The following is a 22,918-nucleotide window of genomic DNA, read 5'->3' on the forward strand; positions in this document are numbered from 1 at the left end:
AGTGGCTTAGGCATCTACCGCATTGCCTGACCCGAAGCGCGGACCCGACCTGTGCCCCTGCCTTGGACTCTGCGCTGCAAGCGTGCTATATTAGGCCAGGTAACCAGTGTTCAGTGACTAGGCGGTGGAGACGGGCTGCGAGTGCCGCACAAGGCCGGGAAGCCCACGGGGCCACTGGCGCTAGCCGCAGCTCGCCGCTTCCGGCTCCTCCCTGTTGTGCGTAAAGTTCGTGGGCCTAGACGCCCGGAGCCAGCGCGGTGAGGACCATGTTGCTCCCGAACATCCTGCTCACCGGTCAGGCGCGCAGTGGGGAGGCGCTGGGCGGCGGGGTACTCCAAGGGCACCGAGTGCCGTGGGGTGTCGGGCGCCTGAAGGGGTGGCGTTCGGTGTTACGTTTCGAGGCCAGTGGAGGGCCGCGCGGCGTGGCAGTTGTCGGGGCCTCGAGACCGGTTCCTCCGACCGTTGCGGGAGGCGGGGTGGGGGGCGGGGAATGTTGATTGTGTTGGCCCGAGGCTGCTCGGTGAGAGGGGGAGACCTATTCAGGTCCCCTTTCTGGCAGACTGCCGAATCTTTCGGAATCTGGTTTTTGTTTGTAAAATTCTCTTGATTTCTTTTAGCAGGGTTGTCTGTAGAGTTTTAGCGAGATAATGTAATTTACTATCTGACCCTTAGTAGGTCTTTTAATGCTGGACGCCTTGTCCTTAGGCCTTCCTGGGCTATATTTCATTTTCCTTTGTATCTGACAATCACTTTTCGGTAAAAGGGTTCGAATATTTATAGGGTAGGGTAATTAACTTGCGGTGTACGTTTATTGAGTTAGCATCAGAAGCTTTTTTACTGTAAAATCCCCGGGGCGATAGCCGTCTTTCATACTGGTTAAATTTTTTCCATAAGAAATTTCTTAAATTTTTTTTATTTTTTTTAAAGATTTTATTTATTTATTTGACAGAGACAATGAGAGAGGGAACATAAGCAGGGGGAGTGGGAGAGGGAGAAGCAGACTCCCCGCTGAGCAGGGAGCCCGATGCGGAGCTAGATCCCAGGACCCTGGGGTCATGACCTGAGCCTAAGGCAGACGCTTAACGACTGAGCCACCCAGGCGCCCCAGTAATTTCTTAATTTTTTAAAAATTAAAGCAAATAAATGATGGTAATTTGAGATGGCTAGTGTTATTCTGGGAGTATCTGTTGTGGTGGCAGGCAGTCTGCGAATTGGTATCAGAATCCCCCAAGCCCCACTCCTGACAGAACAAATACACTTGGTGAGATCCATTATGCAACAGGCTTTGAGTAGTTTTTGATTAGGTTATAGTGTATATTCACAGAGAATTACTAATTAGGACATTTTTCATTTCAGTTGTTAAAAACTTTAAAAGGGGTAGATAGGTGGCTAAAGTCTAACAAGCATCTGTGGCTTGTCTTACAGGTACACCAGGGGTTGGAAAAACCACGCTAGGCAAAGAACTTGCATCAAGATCAGGACTGAAATACATTAATGTGGGTGATTTAGCTCGAGAAGGTAAGGGATACATTGGCGTTGGTTTTAAAAAAAAGAGAGTAGGTAATGGAATGTTAGTACTATGCTTGTGAGAGGGTACAAAAAGCAGAGACAGCGTGCCATTAAGGAATTTATGCTCTGTCGGAAACCGGTAGAAAGAGAAAGTAACATGTATGTAGTACTATGTTATGGTTGTTTTGACCATTCTACCCCATCCTGCCCCACCTTGTTGGCCAGTAGTTCTGAATGGTAATAATTGGGAAGGCTTCCATGAAGAGATGGGACTTGGGGAGAATGTTTTTGGTATGGGCAAACACATAAAGGTTTGGATGGTACCAAACATATTTGTGGAGATGGTGAGTATAGATCTCACTGAAAGGACAGATTATTTTGAACTCAGTCAGTAGGACATGACTTCTTCTATGGTTTCTTAGCTTTGTTTGATAGTTGCATGCCTGCACACAACTGCACATTATTCTAAAGTGATAAATGTTTTTATTTTACCTTGTTTTCTCCTTGTCTTTTATTACTTCCTTATTTGTGACTTCATTTTTTTATTCTGTAATGATTTGTACAGGATAGAAATACAATAAATTTAAAGCGAACTTTTAAGAGTGCCTCATTAAAATTAAAAAGATTTAACAATTTTAAATATATTTTCAAAAACTTAACAGTATTTAAAATTTTTTGAAGTTCCTGACAGTTGCTACTAAAGTAACTATTTCAGATTTGGTCTAATGTACATATTTTTTCCAAACGATCTAAAGTCTGATCAACGGATATCATGGAGTCTGGCAAGATGGCTTCTCCCAAGAGCATGCCGAAAGATGCACAGATGATGGCACAAATCCTGAAGGATATGGGGATTACAGAATATGAGCCAAGAGTTATAAATCAGATGTTGGAGTTTGCCTTCCGATATGTGACCACAATTCTAGATGATGCAAAAATTTATTCAAGCCATGCTAAGAAAGCCACTGTTGATGCAGATGATGTGCGATTGGCCATCCAGTGTCGTGCTGATCAGTCTTTTACCTCTCCTCCCCCAAGAGATTTTTTATTAGATATTGCAAGGCAAAGAAATCAAACTCCTTTGCCATTAATCAAGCCATATTCAGGCCCCAGGTTGCCACCTGATAGATACTGCTTGACTGCTCCAAACTATAGACTTAAATCTTTACAAAAAAAGGCATCTACTTCTGCGGGAAGAATAACAGTTCCACGGTTAAGTGTTGGTTCAGTTACTAGCAGACCAAGTACTCCCACACTTGGCACACCAACCCCACAAACCATGTCTGTGTCAACTAAAGTAGGGACTCCAATGTCCCTCACAGGGCAAAGGTTTACAGTACAGATGCCCACTTCACAGTCCCCAACTGTAAAAGCATCAATTCCTGCAACATCCGCAGTTCAGAATGTTCTGATTAATCCATCATTAATTGGGTCTAAAAACATTCTTATTACCACTAACATGGTGTCATCACAAAATACTGCCAATGAATCATCAAATGCATTGAAAAGAAAACGAGAAGATGATGACGATGACGATGATGATGACGATGATGACTATGATAATTTGTAATCTAGCCTTGATGCCTGTAACATGTATACTTGGTCTTGAAACCATTGTACTGAGATTAAACATGCATGCTGGGTATTTTCAAGTTGTGTTGTAGAAAACTTAACTGGCATTTAATGAGTAAATATGGTTATCCTTTCCACTTGAGATGTTGGGTTTTCTTTAATAGGATTAGTAATGGTTATTCATCAGCCTTTAAGTGTAAAAATAAAATTGTTCATCAATTTGATCATTGGTACTTTGGCAGTTATGTTTTTAGAAGCAGTTTTCTTAAGTGTCAACAACAGGAATAACTGATAACAACTTGAAGTTGTGGTCTGTTCATAAACAGTGAAGTGGTACTTCTGGTGTCCTCAGATGTTTATTTTTTTCTTTTAAGATTTTATTTGAGGGAACGAAGCAGAGACAGAGTGGTGGGGAGGAGCAGAGGAAGAGGGAGAAGCAGACTCCACGCTGAGTGCAGAGCCCGTCGTGGGGCTCGATCTCACAACCCTCAGATCATGATCTGAGCTCAGATCAAGAGTCGGACGCTTGACTGGGTGACTGAGCCACCCAGGTGCCCCTTCAGATGTTTGGATCACAGTATGATCTCTGGTGTATAAGTCACTCTTATGGCTCCATTTTCTAAGATTGCTGAAGTGTAACCATGTCTCTTTTTTGGAGAGTCCACTTCATCTGTTTGGATTTCTCTTCAGTCACTCAGCCTCTTCCTGGGTCCTATTTTTCTATCTCTGGTTATATTTAAGGACACCTTGGTGTGTCTCCCAGAATGTCCCCACTTTAAAACTTTAAAAATTTTTTCATTATCCCTTTTTGTGACTCACTTTTGCACATCTTAGCTTTGTCATATTTTTGGTACTGTAAGTCAGTATCATGCTCATATTTTTAACCCAGGTCTGGTATTTAAGTATAGTTAATAAAACTTAGGTATTTGCTTGCTGTTTTACATGGCTAGTCAGTCTCCCATTTTATACCTATATAAAATCTGGTTTTCTTCGTTTGCCTGTTGAACTTTACATTCTCTGACAAGTGATTTCAGAGTCACATACAGTTGTCAGTTTCAGTCTTCCAGTTTATCTTAACCCACTGAATTTAACATTTTTAAACTTAAGTTGCTGTACTACGAATAGTACTGAGAGGAACAGTAACACTAGACATTTGGTTCCTTTCATACTTGTACTTGACACTGTTTTAGCCAGTGTATGTACACCTAACCGTGTATAGTCCCAAATGTCCTCTGTGGTTTTTAAAGATTTATTTATCCATTTGAGAGAGATTGTGCATGCACAAAGCAGGGGGAGGGGCAGAGGGAGAGGGAGAAGCAGGCTCCCCACTGAGCAGGGAACTGGATTGGGGGGTGCACCTCGATCCCAGGACCTGAGCCAAAGGCAGATGCTTAACCGATTGAGCCAGGGAACCCCGTGCGGGGCTTAATCCCTGGGGTCACAGCTGGACAGGTGCTTAACTGACTGAGCCACCCAGGCGCCTCCCCCCACCATATACTTCTTTCCCCACGATTTCAGTGCAGCTATATTGTAATTTTGCCCCTCCCTTTAGTAATCTCATCCACTCTGGACCAGTCACTCCCTTTTAAAAGAGCCTAACTCCTAGACACCTACAAAAGGTAGCCACCTTGGTAGTTCCCAGACCTCTTCAAACTAACAGACTTAAAAAGCACATGCTCTGAAGTCGTACTTGAACTTGCCCACTCGTGATTCCTGTTACCCATGCATAGAGACACATTCAAACACTACACAGATGCATTTGCCCTATAAATCTTTATGGTTTGCCTAAAAAATCGATATGGTCCCCATCCCATTTTAAAGCCCATTTCTGCTGAATCTTTTACTCCTTAAGTTTCTTTTCCTTCCTTCTTTATTAGTCTTAGAAAAGAGGGAAAAGTAATAAAACTTGAACTTTTTCTGATAAAGTCCATCTTCCATAATATATAGATGATGAACGGTCATACTTTGCCTTCAGCCTTCCCTGCAGCCACTCTCCTGAGTCCCCTTCAGTCTATGCACAGCGCACTTACTGTTCCTCAGGCACTGGGAATTCACCTCCATGTCTTTATACGTGCTATTCTATTCACCTACAGATGCTCTTCCTTACCTACCTTTTTTTTTTTAAGAGTTTATTTATTCATTTGAGAGACCGAGAATGAGAGAGAGAACACATTAAAGGGGGTAGGGTCAGAGGGAGAAGCAGACTCTGCTCTGAGCAGGGAGCCCGATGTGGGACTCGATCGCAGGACTCCAGGATCATGACCTGAACCGAAGGCAGTCGCTTAACCAACTGAGCCACCCAGGCGCCCCGCTCTTCCTTACCTACCTTATAAAAGGCCCAACTCAAATGTCACATTTTGTTGCTAACTTTTCTAAGTAGATTTCGTTGTGCTTTATCTACATAAAAGGTCAGGTATTTAAAAAAAAAAAAAGGTCAGGTATTAAAGTACTCAATCCTTCCAAGCCAATTAACTTCGTGTACTAGTTGTGTCACAGACATAAGCTTCTTGTTGGATTGAAGTAAATGTAAATATGTTTCCAAAGTAAGAAATCTGAAGGTCACCTGGCTGGCTCTGTGGTCAGAGCATGCAACTCTTGATCTCAGGGTTGAGTTCAGGCCCCATGTTGGTCATGGAGCCTACTTTAAAAAAAAATTAGGGGTACCTGGGTGGCTCAGTTAAGTGTCTGCCTTCGGTTTGGGTCATGATTCCAGGGTCCTGGGATTGAGACCCACATCGGGCTCCCTGCTCAACAGGGAGTCTGCTTCTCCTTCTGCTCCTCCCCCCTCACTGCTCATGGGCTCTCTCTCTCTCAAATAAAATCTTTTTTAAAAATTATATAAAGTAAGAAATCTGAAAATGTTTTAGTATTGGCAACAGCATCAAAACAGCATCCCAAGATCATTAAATAACAGCTTTCACGTGAGTGTATAAATTCTAGGATGGCAGTTAAAGAAAATGTAATGATTTTATAGTTTAACAACGGCTGGGAAGATCTTTTGAAGTAAGAACTTACCATTTAACTGGCCCCACAATCATTTTTCTTCTGCAACTAACCTAACTTTAAATAAATCATAAAAATTTGTTGAGAGAAGATTAATTTTCTAAGCTTTTGGTAGTTTTTTTTTAAGATTTTATTTATTTATTTGAGAGAGAGAGAAAGAGCACGAGAGGGAAGAGGGTCAGAGGGAGAAGCAGACTCCCTGCTGAGCAGGGAGCCCAATGCGGGCCTCGATCCCAGGCACTCCAGGATCATGACCTGAGCCGAAGGCAGTTGCTTAACCAACTGAGCCACCCAGGGGCCCTAAGCTTTTGGTAGTTTAATCAATTCAAGCCTTTTCATCTCTTCTAGATTAGGACCCTATACATACACAACTCTAAATCTGACTTCCAATGGAAACTTTCTGAAGTAGTATAATTTAAAAAAATTAAAAGCATACATTTTTCCCTTTTTTGGGGAAATTTGAAATGAAGTTGAGAATCCATTTCTCCATTCCCTGTGGTACAGGTTATAATAATCAGTCATCTAAAATTCTGCAGTAGCCTTGGTGTCCCTGCTTCTGGATTTGCTTCCTTTCAATTCATTCTCTACAGAAAAATCAAAATTATTTAAAAATATTTGTAATTGATCATGTCATTTCATGATTAAAATGCTTTAATGATTTTACTTTGCCTTGGGATAAAGTCTAACTCTGCAACCTTTAAGGCCCTTTTTGATCTGGCCTTAATTTACCTGACCCTTTATCATCTATTTTCCAACTAGTCTAAGAGACTTTCCCTCCCTTGAGTCCTCCCCTCCTAATTCTCTCTTGCTTTGAATACCTTTTTTCTCTGTTGAAAATAGTCCTCCCTACTTTTTTCCTCTGGTTACTGCTTCAAGTCTCCCCTTAAGTCACTTGCTCCAGGAAGCCTCCCCTAATATCCCGTGTTTATGTTCCTAACATAATAGGTGTCCATACTTTTGCTCTTATAACACCAGGAATCATAACATTAAAAGTATTATCCTAGTATAATTTCTAGGTTACTTGTCTGTCCTCTCTCATTTTATTGTAAACTCTTTGAGGGAAAGACAATGTTTGCCTTCCTGGTCATTTTGCTCACTGTTAAATCATTAACCCTACAGACACTTATACATGGTATTTGATAAATGTTTTTTTTTTAAGTGAACATTTGAAAGCTTGGATTACACTATTAAACTACATTAACATGATTTAAGAAATCCTGCATTTCAGCATTGCAGTATAAAGACTTTAATTCTAAGTTAATATTGCAGTAGTTGTCTTTATTTTTGACAGCATATATTTTTTTTTACTATGTTATGTTAATCACCATACATTACATCATTAGTTTTTGATGTAGTGTTCCATGATTCATTGTTTGCGTATAACACCCAGTTCTCCATGCAGTACGTGCCCTCCTTAATACTCATCACTAGGCTAACCCATCCCCCAACCCCCCCCTCTGGAACCCTCAGTTCGTTCCTCAAGAGTCCATAGTCTCTCATGGTTCGTTTTCCCCTCCGATTTCCCCCCCTTCATTTTTCCCTTCCTGCTATCTTCTTTTTTTTATTAACATATAATGTATCATTTGTTTCAGAGGTACAGGTCTGTGATTCATCAGTCTTACACAATTCACAGCGCTCACCATAGCACATTCCCTCCCCAATGTCTATCACCCAGCCACCCCATCCCTCCCGCCCCCCACCACTCCAGCAACCCTGTTTGTTTCCTGAGATTAAGAATTCCTCATATCAGTGAGGTCATATGATACATGTCTTTCTCCAACTGACTTATCTCGCTCAGCATAATACCCTCCAGTTCCATCCACGTCATTGCAAATGGCAAGATTTCATTCTTTTTTTTTTAAAGATTTTATCTATTTATTGAAAGAGAGCACGCACGCGCATGTACAAGCAGTGGGAACAGCAGGCAGAGGGAGAAGCAGGCTCCCCCCTGAGCAGGGAGCCTGATGCGGGACTCAATCCCAGGACCCTGGGAGCATGACCTGAGTTGAAGGCAGACGCTTAACAGTCTGAGCCACCCAGGCGCCCAATTTCATTCCTTCTGATGGCTGCATAATATTCCATTGTATATATACCACATCTTCTTTATCCATTCCTCTGTCAATGGACATCTTGGCTCTTTCCATAGTTAGGCTATTGTGGACATTGCTGACAGCATATATTTTTAATGATTTCACTAGTCTTAAAAGTCAAGGGTTTAAAATGTGAAGGAACATCAGTATTTATCTATTTCAGATTCCAACATAGTACAGAATCAGCAGTAGGTATTAGATTTTGTTCCATTGTAAAAATAATACACAGAAGGGGCGCCTGGGTGGCTCAGTCGTTAGGCGTCTGCCTTCGGCTCAGGTCATGATCCCAGTGTTCTGCAATCAAGCTCCGCATTGGGTTCCCTGCTCCAAGGGAAGCCTGCTTCTCCCTTTCCCACTCCCCCTGCTTGTGTTCCCTCTCTAGCTGTGTGTCTCTCTCTCTCAAATAAAATCTTTTGAAAAAATAATACACAGGAAAAGTACTCCAAATCCTAATTTATTTTCATCTTTTGTTTTTCTTCTAATCTTTGGCCCTGTTGCAGACAACTTTGAATTCTGCTTTTTATGTTTTATCCTTTGTGTTATAAGCATTTATCTTGTGCAATCTAGTCTACACTACATAATACTACCTTAATATTTACTTTAATTATATTTCATCAAATTAGAAAACCGAGATTTAAGTATTTCCTTATTGTTGAACTTTTTTTATCATTTTATCACTTAAAATTTTTTCAGGTTAGAAGTAAATGGTAGAGGATGTCTGAATAGCACATTTTTTTTGAACATTTTATTTATTTATTTGACAGAGAAGAGAGATAGTGAGAGCAAGAACATAAGCAGGGGGAGTGGGAGAGGGAGAAGCAGGCTTCCCGCTGAGCAGGGAGCCTGTTGTCGAGGCACTAAATCTCACAACCCTGAGATCACGACCTGAGCCGAAATCAAAAGTCGGATGCTTAACCGACTGAGCCACCCAGGCGTCCCTAACCTTTGCCAAAATACCCAAGGGAAAGATGTGGGAAGACTATAGCATGCTCTTAGAGATGGCTAAAAGGATGGTCTAAGCCTGCCTTATTACCTTTCTCTTAGAGATTCAGGTGAGGGTGGGATTATGTTTATTTATGTGGGAGAGAGCAGAAGCACAAGTAGGGGTGGAGGGGAGGGGCAGAGGGAGAGGAACAAGTAGACTCCCTGCTGAGCAGGGAGCCTAGGGAGCTTGGGGAGCTCAAAGCAGAACTGGATCCCAGGACTCTGGGATCATGACCTGAGCTGAAGGCAGACACTTAACCGACTGAGCCACCCAGGTGCTCCTATGTATCACCTTCTAAAGCAAGACATCTTTGAAAGCCAGTTTTGATTTGTTGGAAAATTCTAATGTGAGATTTAAATCTGCCTTCTTTATAACTGCCCATCATTCTTGTTTTGCTTCCTAAAGTAAGATGTTTCTTTAACCTGTGGGTTTTGGGGATACTGGAAATCTAGAAGTAACAATACTGTTCAGGAGCACTTGGGTTCTGACTCTTCTTCCCCAGTTCCCACGAAGATGTCACCTCCGTGACAGAGGGCTCATTCTTAGAAACGAGAATCTGTCATTGCTTTTACTGAGTTCCATCTCCTTAGCCTTATAAATGTTATAAATGTTAATCTGCTGTTAATGCGTGTGTTTGTATTCATGTGTCCCCTCTTCCCACTAAACAGTAGCTCAACAAAAATAAAATACAATCCTCTTCTAACAGCCCCACAAATTCTGAAATTACTCGTTTTTTAGTTGGTTTCAATTTTGATAACTTAAAAATCGGTATTAGGGTGCCTGGGTGGCTCAGTCATTAAGCGTCTGCCTTCCACTCAGGTCATGATCCTGGGGTCCTGGGATTGAGCCCCGCATCGGGCTCCCTGCTCGGCAGGGAGCCTGCTTCTCCCTCTCCCACTCCCCCTGCTTGTGTTCCCTCTCTCACTGTGTCTCTCTCTGTCAAATAAATAAATAAAATCATTAAAAAAATAAAATTAATTGAAGACTACTGAGTTACTTAGGAAATACTACTTTAATATGCCAATGTAAATCTCTTTTAGGGCAGTTATATGATGGCTATGATGAAGAGTATGGATGCCCCATTTTAGATGAAGACAGAGTAAGTACAATTTTTTTAAATAAAGTATACTTTTATTTTTTTATTTTTTAAAGATTTTATTTATTTGACAGAGAGAGAGTTAGCGAGAGCAGAAACAAGCAAGGGGAGTGGGAGAGGGAGAAGCAGGCTTCCCTTGGAGCCAGGAGCCCGATGCGGGGCTCGATCCCAGTACCCCGAGATCATAACCTGAGTCGAAGGCAGATGCTTAATGACTGAGCCACCCAGGTGCCCCTGTTTGTTTTTAAAGAGAGAGAGAGAGAGAACACAAGGGGAAGGGCAGGAGCAGAGGGAGAGGGAGAGAGAATAAGCAAGTTCCATGTCCAGCATGGAGCCCGACACGGGGCTTGATCTCACAACCCTGAGATCACGACCTGAGCCAAAATAAAAAATTGGACACTAAACCAATTGAGCCACCCAGGTGCCCCTATAAAGTATACTTCTTAAAATTTAATAGGAAAGTTGACCTCATTTTTTTTTAAGGAGCATTCTTTTTTTCCCTTTCTCACAGGTAGTTGATGAATTAGAAAACCAAATGAGCGAAGGTGGAGTTATTGTTGATTACCATGGTTGTGATTTCTTTCCTGAACGCTGGTTTCATATAGTTTTTGTGCTGCAAGCAGATAACAGTGTATTGTACAAAAGACTTGAAACAAGGTAAGAAAGGAAAAACGATGAATTCTTAAAGTATGATATAAACCTTTATTCAGATTCCTGAAATTGGCCAGTATTACCATGATAAAGGATTCTATTTGAAAATGTGATTTTTGGTCTCTCATTATAAACCATGTCTATATGGTACCAATGTTGTGAATCCAAAAGAAAAAGATCCATGTGTAAAACACAGGCAGCAGTGTATAACTGAGTAAATTAATACTGCAATTGACAGTTTGATTCAGTAAAATATACTATACAGCAACCCTATTTAGTTATGCTCTTTCCTTAAAGTAAAACCTTGCTGGGAGAACAGCCAAGCCAAGGACATACTCTGACTACTGATTGATTGAACATTACCCTCTCACATTATCCCCTCAACATGAATGGGAGAGTTTATGAAAAACGGACATGATAAATCAACATTTCACCACCTTTAAAATATATTTGAGTTGGTTCTTCCAAGAGGGCATCAGACTTAATCCAGAATAACCAAAAAAGAGAAAATTTTTATGGGAAACATTTTACCACTGTCTTTTGATTCAAGCTGGGAAAGATAGAGGTTCTAGAAGGATTTACAAGACAATCTCAGGAGGGAAGCTCCAAAAGTTTGCCCCTAAATTCAGGATTAGAATTTGAAGGTCTCTCTGACGGTGGTAGTCAGTTCTCACTAACCATCACTGCATGGGATACTTGCAAAATCCTTGCACCAAGAATATAGTAGCAAATATACAGGGAGAGTTGGAGCTAGACCTAAAACTTTAATCATCTTTCTTTTGGCAGTGAAAAGCCATTAAAAGTATTTTATTTATTTTTTAAAGATTTTATTTATTTGACAGAGAGAGAGGGAACACAGGCAGGGGGAGTGGGAGTGGGAGAGGGAGAAGCAGGCTTCCAGCTGAGCAGGGAACCCGATGCGGGGCTCGATCCCAGGACCCTGGGATCATGACCCAAGCCAAAGGCAGACGCTCAACCATCTGAGCCACCCAGGCGCCTCTACCATTAAAAGTATTTTAAATGGGAAGTAAGAGAGACCATAATGGTATACATCCTTTTCTCCAACAAGCCAATTTAAAATTTTTATTAAAATTTACTGTTTTGGGACACCTGGCTGGCTCAGTACAGCATGTGACTTTTTTTTTTTTAAAGACTGTATTTATTTATTTGACAGAGAGAGAGACAGCAAGAGCAGGAACACAAGCAGGGGCAGAGGGAGAGGGAGTTCTCCCCGCTGAAAAGAGAGCCCGATGCGGGGCTGGATCCCAGGACCCTGGGATCATGACCTGAGCTGAGGGCAGACGCTTAACCTACTGAGCCACCCAGGCGCCCCACAGCATGTGACTCTTGATCTTGGGGTTGTAAGTTAGAGGCCCAGGTTGGGTGTAGAGATTACTTAAAAATAAAATCTTTAAAAAAAAATCACTGCTTTATGTAAATAGCCAGACTGACAAGGTCTGAAAAAGCTATGAGAAATCTAGGCTTCTTTTGTTTTTAGCCACTGAAAAAGTTACAAAGTAATCACCTTTAGAAAAACAGCTCTACTAAATTCACATACATAAAATGTACCCATTTGAAGTATACAATTCAGTGGTTTTTAGTATGTTCACAGAATTATGCATCCATTACTACAACCAATTTTAGATAATGCTCATTGTCCCCCTCCTCCCAAAAAACCCATACCCATTAGCAGTCACTCTCCATATATCCCCAGCCCCCCAGTCCTAGGCAACTGGTAATTTACCTTCTATCTCTGTGGATCTGCCTATTCCTGGATGTTTTATATAAATGAAATCAGTATGTGGTCTTTTTTTTTTAAATAAGGTTTTTTTTTTGTTTTTTTTTTTTCAAGATTTTATTTGACAGAGAGAGAGAGACAGTGAGAGAGGGAACATAAGTAGTGGGAGAGGGAGAAGCAGGCCTCCCGCCAAGCAGGGAGCCCGATGCGGGGCTCAATCCCAGGATCCTGGGATCATGACCTGAGCCGAAGGCAGATGCCCAACAACTGAGCCACCCATGCGCCCCTTTTGTGGCTTTTATTTAGCGTAATGTTTCAGGGTTCATCTGTGTTGCAGCATGTATCAGTACTTCATTTCTTTTATCAAATACTATTCCATCGTATGGATATACCATATTTTATTTATCCATTGATCAGATTATAGATGTTTGGGTTGTTTCCATTTTTGGCTATTATAAATAATACTGCTATGAATATCCGTGCCTGTGGTTTTTTGTGGACATTATGTGTTCATTTATCTTGGATATGGAATTTAAGAATGGGACTGCTGGGTGATACGGTAACACATGTTTAGCCTTTTGAGGAACTGTTAGACTATTTTCCAGAGTGGCTGCATCAGTTGACCTTCCCAAGAGGAATGTATGAAGCCTCTAGTGTTTCCACATCCTTGAGAACACTGGTTATCTGTCTTTTTGATTGTAGCCTTCCCAGTGGATATAAAGTAGTATCTCATTGTGGTTTTGATTTGCATTGCCTTGATCACTAATGATTTTGAACATTTTTTCATGTGCTTACTGTCCATTTGTATGTCTTCTTGGGAGAAAGAGCTCTTCAGATTCTTTGCCCAATTTTTTATTGGATTATTCTTTCTTTTTAAGAGTTCTTTGTATATTTTAGATGCAGATCTCTTATCAGGTACTTGATGTGCAAAAATTTTCTCCCATTCTGTTGTATTTTCATAAAGCTAATCACCTTTTAAGTAGTTCAGTTTAATCTTGTTACAAGGTTGAACTAATTTGAATTTGAATATTTTCTTTATTTTTTCATTAGCTAATTGACTAATTTACATATCTGCCTAAAGATTATGTAATTTCTTTAAATGTCTTTGGAATTGGGAAAGCATAGATAGATCTATCTGTATGATCAAGTACCCAATTAGTATATAGTGTTCCCATTGTAAGTATTCCATTTTTTAAATAGATTTTAAGTAATCTCTGCATCCAATGTGGGGCTCATAACCCCGAGATCAAGAGTCACATGCTCCACCGACTGAGCCAGCCAGGCGCCCCCCATGAGTATTTCATTTTTTTAAAGATTTTCGAGAGAGAAAAAAAAAAAAAAAAAAAAAAGATTTTCGAGAGAGAGAGAATGAGAGATAGCACGAGAGGGGGAAGGGTCAGAGGGAGAAGCAGACTCCCTGCTGAGCAGGGAGCCCGATGTGGGACTCGATCCCGGGACTTCAGGATCATGACCTGAGCCAAAGGCAGTCGCTTAACCAACTAAGCCACCCAGGCGCCCGAGTATTTCATTTTTATATGCCATCTAGTTATTTTATCTGTCTATATCTTAGCACATCTAATGCTTTTGAAATCTAGGACCACAGCTATAGACTTATTTCATAGCTCAATATCTGGCTTGAGCTAGGTAGATATGTTTGCTAACTGAGTGGATGACGAATTGTGGGGAGAAAATTAAAATAAACCTAAACACTGGACCTTAGTTTAACCCTCTTGTCAAAAAAGTCTCTCATATTTACAGGTGCCAGTCTTATTTTCTCAAGGTAAATAGACTACAAGAAGTATTTTTATGATTTTTCATGTATTTAAAAGTGTCCAGGGGTGCCTGGGTGGCTCAGACGGTTAAGCGTCTGCCTTCGGCTCAGGTCGTGATCCCAGGGTCCTGGGATCGAGTCCCGCATCAGACTCCCTGCTCCTTGGGAGCCTGCTTCTCCCTCTGCTTCTCTCTCTCTCTCTCTCTCCCTCTGTCTCTCATGAATGAATAAATAAAATCTTTAAAAAAAAAAGTGTCCAGTTTCTAGTATGTTTCTAAAATTTCAGTTAATGTCATTCAGTTTGCTTTTTGTTTTCTCCTCATTGCCTTCCAGGGGTTATAATGAAAAGAAACTAAAAGACAATATTCAGTGTGAAATTTTTCAAGTTCTTTATGAAGAAGCATTAGCATCCTACAAGGAAGAAATAGTACATCAACTGCCCAGCAATAAACCAGAAGATCTGGAGGATAATATCAATCAGATATTGAAGTGGATTGAGCAGTGGATCAAGGATCATAGCTCCTGACTTACAAGACTGGCCACTTTACAACCACTCTTGTTATATCCCTGCCATAATGAATAAATTGTCCAGTTATCAGTAAAACTTTCTTATTAAGATTGTGCTGCAGGACTAGTAGATGGATAATCTAAAGGTTTATGTTTGGGCTTTTTTTCTCCACGAGAAAGCAAAACATTCTCAAGTATAGTATATATAATATCATTAAGGATTTAGAGTAAAAACTGTCATCTTAAATGCTTCAACTGCTGAAGAATAAATAAATCTGACCAAATCTTCTAAGCTGGTTACAAAAGAAAATGAAGATGATCCCTTAAAATAAAACTTAAGACTAAGGATAAAACATCAGAGTTTTTCATTTTTATTTCTTAAATTAAAAAAAGAAACACATGGGGCGCCTGGGTGGCTCAGTTGGTTAAGCGACTGCCTTCGGCTCAGGTCATGATCCTAGAGTCCTGGGATCGGGTCCCGCATCGGGCTCCCTGCTCGGCAGGGAGTCTGCTTCTCCCTCTGACCCTCTCCCCTCTCATGCTGTCTCTCTATCTCATTCTCTCTCTCAAATAAATAAATAAAATCTTTAAAAATAAATAAATAAATAAATAAAAAAAATAAAAAAAGAAACACATGATTAAGTGGTAATGCTTATACTATGTATAAAAACCAAAAGGTACAAAAGAGTATACTGGAAAGGTAGGTTTCCCTTCCAGGCCATCCCTATTCTTCAGCCACCCAGACCCCCCCTCCCTTTAGGAAGTAATGTTGCTGGCTTCCTGTGTCTCTTTTCAAGAGATTTTATGCTTGGGAAGTGTGTGTGTATGTTAGTTTCTTTAAGCATGTGGAAGCATGCTGTGTATGCTGTTCTGTATTTTTTTTTCATTTAATATGTTACGGAGAGTATATCATCTCAGAACATACAGACCTCCCTATTCTTTTATTTATTTATTTATTTTTTAAAGGGAGTGTTTATTTTTTTTTTTTAAAGATTTTATTTATTTATTTGAGAGAGAGAATGAGAGAGAGCACGAGAGGGAAGAGGGTCAGAGGGAGAAGCAGACGCCCCGCTGAGCAGGGAGCCCGATGCGGGACTCGATCCCGGGACTCCAGGATCATGACCTGAGCCGAAGGCAGTCGCCTAACCAACTGAGCCACCCAGGCGCCCCCCTATTCTTTTAAATTAAGATAAAATTCACCATTTAAAAGTGCACAATTGACTGGCTTTTATTATACTCACAAGACTGTGCAACCATCACACATCAACTGTTACTAATTCCATATATAACATTTTTATCACCCCACCCAAAAGAAGTCCCGTACTATTAGTCACTTCCCATTTTTCCCTTCTCTCAGCCCCTTGGAATCACTGATTTGTCTATATGGATTTGCATATTCTGGGCATTTCATATAAATGGAATCATACAATATGTGGTCTTTTGTGCCTGGCTTTTCCGACTTAGCATAATATTTTAAGAGTCATCCATGTTGTAGCCTGTACCAGCGCCTCATTTTTATGATCAAATAATATGCCACTGTGTGTACCACCTTTTGTTGATGCATTCCATCAGTTACATGATTAGGTTGTATCCCTTCTGGGTCTTTAAAATTATGCTCTGAACATATGTGTACATTTTTTTTTGTGGATGTAGGTTTTCAATTCTCTTGGGTATACAGGGAAATTGCTGGGTCATACTGCAACTGAGTTTAACTTTTTGAGGAAATACCAAACTGTTTTTGCAAAGTGGTTGCAGTACTTTACATTCCCACCATCTTTGTAATAGGTATCTAACTTCTCCACATCCTTGCCAACACTTGCTACTGTTTATCTAATAGTCATCCTGTGGATGAAATTGTCATCTTTCGTTCTGGTCTTCAGTGGTCTTCATTTTGGTTCATTTTGGGGCAGGGTGGGGGGATGGAGGGGCAACAGGAGACAGAATCTCAAGCAGGCTCCACACCCAGCAGAACGGGATGCTGAGCTGGATCTCACAACCCTGAGATCATGACCTGAGGCAAAATCAGGAGTCAGAGGCTTAACTGACTGAACCACCCATGCACCCTGGGCTGCTTTTCATATGCCTATTAGAAGATGATCCCTATGGGGCACCTGGGTGGCTCAGTCGTTAAGCATCTGCCTTCGGCTCAGGATCGAGCCCTGCATCAAGCCCTGCATTGAGCTCCCTGCTCGGTGGGAGGCCTGCTTCTTCCTCTCCCACTCCCCCTGCTTGTGTTCCCTCTCGCTCTCTGTCAAAATAAATAAAATCTTAAAAAATATATATCATTCCTACATCTTCTTTGGATCCCTTTTTTTTTTAAGTTTTATTTAAGTAATCTCTATACCCAGTGTAGATTAAGAGTCTGAGATTACTATTTTTAGTAATACTAATGGCTGTTTGAAAAGACAGTATTCTTTTCATTAACTGGGATTCACTAAATTATCAAATGATTGCTAATTATCTTAACACTAAAACTGATTCATCATAAAGGTTTTCCTTCAACAGAAGGGAGATTATGATCTATTAGGGAGTTTAATATGGAGCTATACACCTTTTGGGAATTTTGTAAATATACTTACTAATTTCAGTCCTATGTTTTCATGTGAAACTAGTAACAACTCTTTAACATCTTACACTTATTTGAAGAAAAAGGTCTTAGGGACGCCTGGGTGGCTCAGTCAGTTAAGCGTCTGCCTTCAGCTCGGGTCATGATCCCAGGGTCCAGGGATCGAGTCTTGCATCGGGCTCCTTGCTTAGCCGGGAGCCTGCTTCTCCCTCTGCCTCTAGCCCTCCCCCTGCTTGTGCTCTCTCTCCTCTTTCTCGCAAATAAAAAAATAAATAATAAGTAAATAAATAAAATCCTTAAAAAAAAATGAAGGTCTTAGAAATAGCCCCATTTACTGTTTGGTTTTTTTCAAACCTAATTGTTAAGTTTTTTATTAAATAGACTAAAACAAACTTAAGGAGAGGGGCACCTGGGTGGCTCAGTCACTTAAGTGTCTGCCTTCAGCTCAGGTCATGATCTCAGGGTTCTGTGATGGAACCCCACATCGATGGCTCCCTAATCAGCGGGGAGTCTGCTTCTCCCTTTCCCTCTCCCTCTGCCCCTCCCTTCCACTTGTGCACCCTCAATCTCTCTCAGATAAAATCTTTAAAAAAGGAGATAAAAAGTGTACCAAATTTTTTTTTCCTCTTTTTTTAATAGGGGAGGGCGCGAATGCAGTTCCACACTACCACAAATTATGCAGTTGAGTTTGCCACATTTGGGGAAATCGCAGGGGTCAGCACATCCGGAGTGCAATGGATGAGCCTCACCCTGGGAAAACCACCTTAGTGATCATGGTATCTACCCCGTGAGGTTAAGTATAAAAGTGTATCAAATTTTTAATCATTTTCTATTTCTGTAAATGAGACTTCTTAATAAGATGTATTCAGTTCCTCATGAATGCCTTAATAAGCTTAGATGTATGCATAGCCACTGACTATTTTCCTTTTGCCCGCCCTCGTTGGTATATATATTCTTGTGCAGGCTTTGAAAAAGGGGTTTGGTCTCACTTCATCTATATTTCTTCTTACCACCAATCCCTGACCAACATTTAATTTTTTTTTTTAAGATTTTATTTATTTATTTGACAGAGAGAGACAGCGAGAGAGGGAACACAAACGGGGAGTGAGAGAGGGAGAAGCAGGCTTCCCGTGGAGCAGGAAGCCTCACACAGGGCTCCATCCTAAGACCCTAGGATCATGACCTGAGCCGAAGGCAGACGCTTAACGACTGAGCCATCCAGGCACCCTAAATTTGTTGGCTTTTAACAAAAAGTGATGGCGCTCAAAACTGTCAAGAAACATTTATCATTTCCTATGGAGTGCGGAGAGTCCAAGGTTAAAAAAAAAATCATGAAATGTCATGAAAATTATTTATATATACCTAGACTTTTATGTAAAATTTAGTTCCTTAACCCTTTTGATAACATAAATCCCTTTGACAGTGATATAAGCTATGAACACACTTCCTCCAAGGAAGACAGATACACATATATTACTATAAAATGTTTTTTAGGTTTTTCAAAGACTCACAGACCCCTGAAATCCATTCAGAGGTTTATTGTCTAAGGGGCTTATTTTTATGGAAGGGAGGATTCAAAAAATTACAAGGTTGGGGCACCTGGGTGGCTCAGCTGTTAAGTGTCTGCCTTCCGCTCAGGTCATGATCTCAGGGTCCTGGGATCAAGCCCCGCATCAGGCTCCCTGCTCTGTGGGAAGCCTGCTTCTCCCTCTCCCACTCCCCCTGCTTGTGTTCCCTCTCTCGCTGTGTCTCTGTCAATTAAATAAATAAAATCTTTACCAAAAAAAAATTTACAAGGTTAGTGAATAAAAAGCCAAATGGTCATTTGGTCATCCTGGGGGTCCTCACCAGTGCATTAGGCAAGAAAATAAATAAAGACATACTGAGCTGAAAGGAAAAAATAAATTATTCTCAGTTAACAATATTATGTAGAAATTCCAAAGAGAATCCATACAAAAGCTGATTCTAGAACTTATATGGAGACATACAGGAACTAGAGTAGCCAAACAATGCTGAAACAGAAGAACAAAGTAAAAAAAAAAAAAAAACAATAAACAAACTACCCTACTGTACCTGCTTTCAAGATTTGCTATTAAAGACAAGCAAGAGAATGTGACATACTGAAAGAATGGACACAGATCAGTGGAACAGAGTAAGAGAGTCGAGAAAGAAACCCATGCCAATACAGGCAATTTTTGATGGAGGTGCAAAAGGCAAATCAATGGGGAAAATAATTTTTAAAATGATGGACATGCATATCAAAAAGTGAACCTCAGAGCAATGGCTGGCTCAGTCAGTGGAGCATGAGACTCTTGATCTTGAGGTTGTGAGTTGCAGGCCCACACTGGATGTAGAGATCTTAAAAATAAACTTTAAGGGGTACTTGGGCAGCTCAGTTGGTTAAGCGTCTGCCTTTGGCTCAGGTTATGATCTTGGGACCCTGGGATAGATACCTGCATCGAGCCCCACACCAGGCTCCCAGCTCAGTGGGGGGTCTGCTGCTTCTCTCCCTCTGCCCCTTCCCCCACTCATGATCTCCCTCCCTCCCTCTCTCTCAAATAAAGTCTTAAAAATTTTTTTTTAAAAAGTGAACCTCAAACTTAACTACATACCATATTAATGCGAAATGTTTCAGAGACCCAAATGTAAAATCTAAAATATATAAAACTTCTAGCTGAAAACTAAGTAAAAAAGTTTAGTGTTCTTTGATTAGGCACAGATTTCTCTGATAGAACATGAAAAACACAAGCCAAAGAAAAAAGAATCGATAAATTTGACTTCATCAAAATTTAAAGCTCTTCCTCTCTTCAAAAGACACTTAAGGGACGCCAGGCTGGCTCAGTTGGTAGGGCATGCGACTCTTGATCTCAGGGTCATGAGTTCGAGCCCCACATTGGGTGAGGAGCCTACTTAAAAAAAAAAATAGATACTCTTAAGCAGAAGCCACTGTTTGGGAGAAATGTAAAACAAATATATGAAACAGATTTGTCTTGAAAATATACAAGGTACTCTCAAAACAGTAAGAAAATGAAAAACTTGATCTAAAATATCAACAAAATTAGCAAACCTTTATCTAGATTGACCAAGAAAAAAGAGAAGACTCAGATTACTGTAATCAAGAATGAAAGAGGCAGTATTACTACTGATTTAACAAATCAGATTATAAAGGAATACTATGAACAACTATATGCCAAAAAAATAATTCCGATGAAATGGGCAAATTCTTAGAACTTCACAAGTATTGAAACTTACTCAAGAAGAAATACAAAATATGAATAGACCTATAACAAGTAAAGAGAATGAATTAGTAGCTTTTTAACTATTTAAGAGAAATGACAGGTGCCTGGATGGCTTAGTCGGTTAAGCATCTGCCTTCGGCTCAGGTCATGATCCCAGGGTCCTGGGATCGAGTCCTGCATTGGCTCCCTGCTCAGTGGAGAGCCTGCTTCTCCCTCTCCCTCTGCCCCCACCCCCACTTGTGCTCTTTCTCTCGCTCGCTCTATCTCAAATAAAATCTTAAAAAATTTTTTTTAATGTATTAATCTTGAATCTTGATTTGTTTAGTAGTATAATAACTTTTTAAAAAGTAGATTTCAGGGGTGCCTGGGTGGCTCAGTCGTTAAGCGTCTGCCTTCGGCTCAGGTCATGATCCCAGGGTCCTGGAATGGAGCCCCGCATTGGGCTCTCTGCTCGGCAGGGAGCCTCCTTCACCCTCTCCCTCTGCCTGTCGCTCCCCCCGCTTGTGCTCTATCTCTGTCAAACAAATAAATAAAATCTTAAAAAACAAAAATAAAGACATTAAGAAGACCTAAGTAAATGGAAAGACATCTCATGTTCATGGATCATAAGACTTATTGTTAAGACAGTAATACTTGCCCACTGATCTACAGATTTAACCCAATCTGTATCACAATCCTTGCTGGTTTCTTTGCAGAAATCGATAAGCTGATCCTAAAAATCATATAGAAATTCAAGGGATTCAGAATGTCAATACAGTTAGAGGAGTCACATTTGCTGATTTACAAACTTACTACAAAGTGACAGTAATCAAGACAGTGTAATCAAGATCTGCAATATATATATATATATATATATGCCACACAGTGTAGCCTAAGAATAGATCTGAAGGATCAAAAGAGTAGAACTGAAAGACCAGAAATAAATCTTCACGTTTATGGACAGTTGATTTTCTTCCACATGGTTACTAAGAAAACTGAAGGTGGAAAGAACAATCCTTTTCACAAATAGTGCTGGCACACCTGGAAAACTACACACAAAAGAATGAAGATGGATCCCTTTCTTACACATGTGAAAATTAACTCTTAAGAATCATAGACCTAAATGTAAGAGCTAAAACAATATAAAAGAAAACAGGAGTAAACCTTTGACCTTGGGCTATGCAAAGCCTTCTTAGATAAAATAATAAAAGTAACAAAAGAAAAAATAAATTGGACTTCATCAAAATTTTTTAAATTGTGTACTTCAAAAGACACCCTCAAATCTCAGTGTAGCTTCATCAATCATAACAAATATGTAACTTTTGTGAGATGCTGATAATGGGGGAGGCTGTCCAGGTGTGCGTGCAGGAAGCACCTAGGAAATCTTTGTACCTTCCTCTATTGTACTGTGAACCAAAAACTGCTCTAAAAAATAAAGTCTTTAAAAAAAAAAAGATACTATCAGAGGCACCTGTAGAGCCTGTGACTCCTGATCTCAGAGTCGTGAGTTCAAGCCCCACGTTGGGCATAGAGTTTATGTTAAAAAAAAAAAAAAAGACATCATCAAGAAAGTGAAAAGATAGGGCGCCTGGGTGGCTCATTCGTTAAGCATCTGCCTTCGGCTCAGGTCATGATCCCAGGGTCCTGGGATCGAGCCCTGCATCGGGCTCCCTGCTCTGCAGGTAGCCTGCTTCTCCCTCTCCCACTCCCCCTGCTTGTGTTCCTCCTCTCGCTGTATCTCTCTCTGTGAAATAAATAAAATCCTTAAAAAAAAAAAAAAGAAAGAAAAAGATAATCCACACAATGGTAGAAAATATTTGCAAATCATAAATCTGATAAGGGTCAAGTATCCAAAACACATAAATAATTCTCACAATTCAATCTTTTAAGATTTTATTTATTAATTTGACAGAGACAGAGGAATACACACACACACACACACACACACACACACACACACACACACACAATGGAATATTATGCAGCCATCAAAAGGAATGAGATCTTGCCATTTGTAACGATGTGGATGGAACTGGAGGGTGTTATGCTGAGTGAAGTCAGTCAATCAGAGAAAGACATGTATCATATGACCTCACTGATATGAGGAATTCTTAATCTCAGGAAACAAACTGAGGGTTGCTGGAGTGATGGGGGGTGGGAGGGATGGGGTAGCTGGGTGATAGACATTGGGGAGGGTATGCGCTATGGTGAG

At 40.5% G+C, this 22,918-nt stretch overlaps 3 protein-coding genes and 1 non-coding gene across 6 annotated transcripts in view; 2 read left to right on the top strand and 2 right to left on the bottom strand.

The window, feature by feature from the left end:
* Positions 1-429, bottom strand: part of RAD17 (RAD17 checkpoint clamp loader component) — a 33,494-nt gene extending 33,065 nt beyond the window's left edge. Inside the window, exon 1 of one of the 2 annotated variants that reach the window (XM_025892900.2) lies at positions 293-429. The gene's annotated coding sequence lies outside the window, so the exon portion shown is untranslated. The remainder of the gene's footprint in view (positions 1-292) is intronic. The other variant, XM_025892899.2, reaches the window with a different exon arrangement.
* AK6 (adenylate kinase 6) lies at positions 189-15,318 on the top strand. The gene is made up of 5 exons (XM_025892918.2): positions 189-294; positions 1,426-1,518; positions 10,200-10,258; positions 10,767-10,912; positions 14,749-15,318. The coding sequence occupies exons 1-5, from the start codon at positions 267-269 to the stop codon at positions 14,939-14,941; spliced, it is 519 nt and encodes a 172-aa protein (XP_025748703.1). The 5' UTR covers positions 189-266; the 3' UTR covers positions 14,942-15,318.
* Positions 270-3,305, top strand: TAF9 (TATA-box binding protein associated factor 9). Of its 2 annotated transcripts, none has more exons than XM_073905382.1 (2): positions 270-294; positions 2,265-3,305. In XM_073905382.1, the coding sequence occupies exon 2, from the start codon at positions 2,282-2,284 to the stop codon at positions 3,077-3,079; it is 798 nt and encodes a 265-aa protein (XP_073761483.1). In that variant the 5' UTR covers positions 270-294; positions 2,265-2,281; the 3' UTR covers positions 3,080-3,305. The 2 variants fall into 2 exon arrangements, with proteins under 2 accessions (XP_073761483.1, XP_025748607.1); XM_025892822.2 differs by lacking the exon at positions 270-294 and adding an exon at positions 1,426-1,518.
* A 2,806-nt stretch (positions 15,319-18,124) lies between the features above and the next one.
* LOC112839843 (U1 spliceosomal RNA) lies at positions 18,125-18,289 on the bottom strand. Its single transcript, XR_003212301.2, has one exon. It is a non-coding gene; the product is annotated as a U1 spliceosomal RNA (small nuclear RNA).
* Between the last annotated feature and the right edge of the window lie 4,629 nt (positions 18,290-22,918).

The sequence above is a fragment of the Callorhinus ursinus genome, unplaced genomic scaffold (assembly GCF_003265705.2).
Source record: "Callorhinus ursinus isolate GAN/ISIS: 27379988/994484 unplaced genomic scaffold, GSC_fseal_2.0 scaffold23, whole genome shotgun sequence".
NCBI lineage: Eukaryota > Metazoa > Chordata > Mammalia > Carnivora > Otariidae > Callorhinus > Callorhinus ursinus.